Source organism: Spinacia oleracea, chromosome 5 (assembly GCF_020520425.1).
Source record: "Spinacia oleracea cultivar Varoflay chromosome 5, BTI_SOV_V1, whole genome shotgun sequence".
NCBI lineage: Eukaryota > Viridiplantae > Streptophyta > Magnoliopsida > Caryophyllales > Amaranthaceae > Spinacia > Spinacia oleracea.
Genome location: NC_079491.1, coordinates 5,197,950 through 5,203,255, shown reverse-complemented (window position 1 = coordinate 5,203,255; position 5,306 = coordinate 5,197,950). Strand labels below are relative to the sequence as shown.

Here is a 5,306-nt window from a genome sequence, read left to right as displayed (position 1 = left end):
ATTGGACAAATTAGATGGGTGACAACTGACAAGTACCTTACAACTTCTTAAATTATCTTCATTTTTTTTAATTAAAGGGTGTATGAAATTTTTCTTTGTTTGGCTCTCTATTATCTACACAGAATAGGGTCGAATATACGAAACGCTGGAGTATATATATTTATATACTCCGTACATAATACTTCAAATAATAATATATTCACAATCATTTGCTATAATAATTACACAAGACAAAGTAATGCATCATCCCTTATCGACCTTTATAAAAAAAAAATGCATCATCCTAGCGAAAGGCAGGCCCGATCCTGACAATTTGGGGGCCCAGGGCGAAACATAAGTAAAGAGCCCCTTATGTACAGTAAATTTTTAATGTATAAAGATTTTTTATACTTTAAAAAATAGATTGTATAACATTTGGGTGGTTGGGCCTTGAATATATTATTTTTCCTTTCTAAATAATACGCAAAAAAATCATTAAAAGAAAGAGGAAGTGGTTAACAAAGAGAAACACAGACAACAAAACTAAAACAATACTCCATAATTATTTTTTCTAGGTTGTTTGTATCCGGAATATAAAATACTGTTACAAAAATTCAATAAAACATAGAATTATAGAAATAAGGCATGTAAATTAATTGAAAAACATGTTAAAAATAGGTTAAAATTTCAATCGGCAAGATTCGAACCTGGATTCCCCCTACTTCATCCACGCTACAATCTTCACCCACTTAACCAACTGAGCCACTGCTACTTTTAATTACTATTGCAATTTTTATTGTTATTATATTAACACAAACTGGTAATTTTGGGGCCCTCCCCAACAGGGGGCCCAGGGCGGCCGCCCCTCGTTTCACCCCTCAGGGTCGGGGCTGGCGAAAGGATGAGGGACGACCTCATGGTACAAGACTACAAGGCCAACAGCCAACTACATAACGTGCTTCTTGGATTATACTGCTCTTTTTTTTTAATAATAATTGATCAAGTTGATCCTTCCAAAGAAAAGCTAAATGTCAACAAAATCATTGTTTTTACTATCTATACACTAGTACACTCCACAATGCCATTTTCTTGGGTGCAAAAATCATTCACAGAAAGCAATCAGATCATATTATACCAGGTCAGAAAATAGACACATCAGATCAGACCAGCTGAAAAGAACAAGCCTTTGTAGTATGTACGAAGTAGTACATTATAGCCAACGATAATAACCCGAATAAATCCTTTTTAAGGGTGAATAAGTGTAACATTATAGCCAACAATAACAACCCCAGAAGTCACATTAAAATCGTACGTTTGGGCCATTGCATATCCACGGGCCATTCTAAAAATACCCGTACCACCAACAACCGGTAACTCCCTAATCGGATTCAAGATCGAGTTTCGGCCCAAAATGTTAAACGAGCTCCCATTATAGACCCCGTTAGCAAAGCTATAACACAGGCCCATAAAAGAGTTCACACCTTCTTGAGAAGCTGACCCGGAGAAACCTTGGGCCCGGCCGATGAGCGTTGAGTTTGCTTCCGGGCCGACAGTTAAAAACTCGTCAGCCATGTACAAGTTGCCGAAAGGGAATACATCGTTTGGGTCAATGGGTTGGGCTTGGGCGATCAATGCAATGGTGGAGGATTCCCCAATAGAAATTTCATGGAAGTAGAATTGTGTTACGGTCCATTGTAAGGTATGGGACTTAAGTCCCACATCGGTCATATGGGTGGCTGATGTGGGGTTTATATAGGATCATGGGCTCTCCTCCCCTTGAGCTAGCTTTTGGGGATGGTTCTCCTGTGGTCCTGTATCAATGGTATCAGAGCCGACCACCGCTCCTAGCACCACATGTGACCGATGGAGGTGACGCCGGTGCTCGTCCGGGGCTAGGAACCTTCTCTCTTTGCCTAGCGCAAAGCCTGCCACATGAGGGCATGTGGCTGCGAAGAGGGGTGGTGTGTTACGGTCCATTGTAAGGTATGGGACTTAAGTCCCACATCGGTCATATGGGTGGCTGATGTGGGGTTTATATAGGATCATGGGCTCTCCTCCCCTTGAGCTAGCTTTTGGGGATGGTTCTCCTGTGGTCCTGTATCAAATTGTAGGACTGTTTTGTGTTCATGGCCATAACGTTCTGTTTTTGCCCAAGTTGAAGTTTCGGGCCAATCAGCCCGACTAAAAGTTGTAAATACCAACAAATTCATGAACAAAATTATTGAGTTTATCATGTTCCAAATTTTGGTTGATTATATTTTTTTTTTGTAAAATTTGTTTGTTTGGGAAAGAGAGCTGAGTTGGTTTATATAAGGAATATTTTTCTACACAAAATTGGCATCAATTACAATTATTTATTCTTCTACTTGGATAAGTTAATGGATGCAAAATTACGAAAGAACCACACACTTTCTTTCATCAACGACCATAAGAAGTACATCATATGGACCGACATGACTGTATCTTATTTTTCTTTATTAAAATGACTTTTTTTTTAAAAATGTTCTTGTAGTGATCGATGATAACTGACATGTGTATAACAAATTAGTCAACTTTGTCTACAGTTGACTTGCTAGCTAGTTGTAATTTTCTTTACGGTTCATGATCATGCATGTCAAAAGTAAAAAATGACTAAAAATTAATTTCCATAAAAATTAATTGAGAAAAGCATGTAGAAAACAAACGTGGATCATTATATGCTTTTCAAAATTAAATACATTTCTATTATCTCTATTATATATGCCAATAATTTAGATATTTGGTGTCCATTTAAAATATCCTTAATTTTATAGGTGCACTTTTAATTTAGAATGCCAAGATCGGATCTTGATTACTTACTCATTCCTGACATGAAGTAATAATAAAACTATATACTTAATTATTATTAGTGATCATATATAGCATCATTTGTCATGCATATATAACCTATGACGTGACTGAGTTATATATTCCCTTAATTCATAAGAGCCTAATTTAGTGAGCTGTTTTTTTTTTTTTTTTTTTTTTTTTTTCTTTAATGCATTTTAGACTTTTTCGTAAGTCAGTTATTGACTTGCTAGTAAAAGGCTGGCATTGACTTTTTACAATAATTAAAAATGACATTGACATTTGTTGATCGAGTTTTTACTTTATTTCTTAATGTTTATGTCTATGTCCAAGCCAAATGATGTAGCTAAACAAATGAGGAATTATTAGTCCGGTTATGAAATATGACGCATTGAAAAGGCAGCATTATATGCCTATATATAGCCATAAAAAAGAAAGAAAACAATACCAGTCATCATTTGCTTCCCAAAATCAATGACATCTCTGTCATCTCTATTATATAAGCCAATAATTTATGAAGAAGATACGTACGTGAAGTGATCAATTCTTCATGTTTGGTATAGCTAAGCTAGCTTAGTAATATACGGAGTAATAATGTAATTGTTCAATGTTATTATTCCCTTTGGGGTTGGGAAGTCCCTTCCTAGAAGGTAAATCCCTCCCTAAAGCATTGTAGAAGGTAAATCCCTCCCTAAAGCATTGTTATTTTTGCCTTGGAGCATTGATGAAGTATATTTTTTCAAGCTTAATTATATTCATAGAAGTGCTAATGTACTTTTATGATGAAGTATAGGACCTTTGAGTTGATAATATTCTGAGAAGCCCTGCAATCGTGCATTCTCTCGAATTGTCAAGTACTTCCTCCATTCTTTTTTAAATGACACAACTGTACTTTTGGCACTATTCATATAATATATACTTTGACCATCAATTGTGATTTATACTTAACAAAAAGGAAATTTTGTGAAACACTACCTTTAAGTTTGGTGGTTTTGTGAATTGCTACCTTATAAAAACTTTTTTTAATTTAACTACCTTATAAGTTTGGTTTGTTTGACTAACACTACCATTTGACGTTTTTCGTTAATGTTTTTCGTCGTGTATTTCTTCTATTCTTTTAAATATCTCTGTTCATTTGTCATTTTGTGCATTTGCCATATTAAATAACCGTTGTAGTGGAGTCCAAAGACGTAAAACATTAACAAAAAACGGCAAATGGTAGTGTTAGTCAAACAAACCAAACGTATAAGGTAGTAAAATATAATTTCCTTTTTAAAAGGTAGCAATTCACAAAACCACCAAACTTAAAGGTAGTGTTTCACCAAATTTCCTAACAAAAAATATAGTTATGTGAGATCTTGTTATAATCGTCTCATCCTATAGTTTTATAATATCAAACTTTTATAATTTTTAGCCATTGAAAATAAAAGGTATTAATGGTTGAAATATTGCATTGGCAAAAGTGACAAAAAAATTGTGTCATTTAATAAAGAATGGAGGAAGTATGATCTTATTGTCCCGCTCAGCTCGTGTCACAACGTACAATAGGCACAACGTAATAAGGTTATAAGAATACGGTAAGAAATAGAAAATACTTGATACTTGATCGAACCAATGATACACTCCGTATTAGTCTAGTGATATGATTAAAACTGATTGTCCGTATACGATAGATCGATTCAAACACTTCTATTGCGGGCCTGTGATTTTATTGAAAGAACTTATCTATTCAATATTTTCTTCAATCAATATTTTACGTCATACGAATAAAAAACAAGGGAGTATTTAACATCAAATTTAAATATCTGTAATATTGGCAACAAATTAAATAGAAAAATACATAAAGGTTTGCAAAGAAATCAATCATCAACCGAACAAAAACCAAATAACAAAAACAATAAAATTCGGGACTATCGCCCAGGACACTAACTAGTCTTTACAGGTGAGTGATGACTAATGACGTAAAGGGGAGATGTCATGGGAAGATGCAATACCAGTCCTCTCAAACCGTGATTTAGCCTGGGAAGCACGGACACGCCATCAGGCTGCCGTGTCCCGTGTCCGACACGTATTGGACACCACACGCCTTGGACACGCGGAAATATGTGTCCGACACGCGAAATCACGTGTCCGATTATTTTTGAAAAATTAGGACACGAGACACACGACCGGATACACGATGGACACGTCTTGGACACGTCTTGAACACTTATTTCAATATTAATTAATATTTCAGATTGCTATCTCTTTTTTACAATTCCCTCGAAGGTCTCCTGAGCAATCAACAACCTTCATAAACATAGACCAGATTTACAAGCCACCATGACATTAATTACTGTCTCCTTTGTGGTTACTCCATCCATCATGTGAATGTGATCTTATGTTTATGAAGGCTTGATGTTCATTCACAACAATCTACGTCTACTTTTTAAGAGGAGTGAAAATTATTACAAGGGAATTAAAAAAACGAGGGATGTGAGAGGAGATGATTATCGTGTCAT

At 35.4% G+C, this 5,306-nt stretch overlaps 1 protein-coding gene across 1 annotated transcript; it reads right to left on the bottom strand.

Annotated features, from left to right (window-relative positions):
- Positions 1-539: 539 nt before the first annotated feature.
- On the bottom strand, positions 540-2,213 carry LOC130461197 (dirigent protein 23-like). The gene is made up of 2 exons (XM_056829190.1): positions 2,089-2,213; positions 540-1,660 (listed from the first exon to the last, which is right to left on the bottom strand). The coding sequence occupies exons 1-2, from the start codon at positions 2,211-2,213 to the stop codon at positions 1,225-1,227; spliced, it is 561 nt and encodes a 186-aa protein (XP_056685168.1). The 3' UTR covers positions 540-1,224.
- Positions 2,214-5,306: the final 3,093 nt, after the last annotated feature.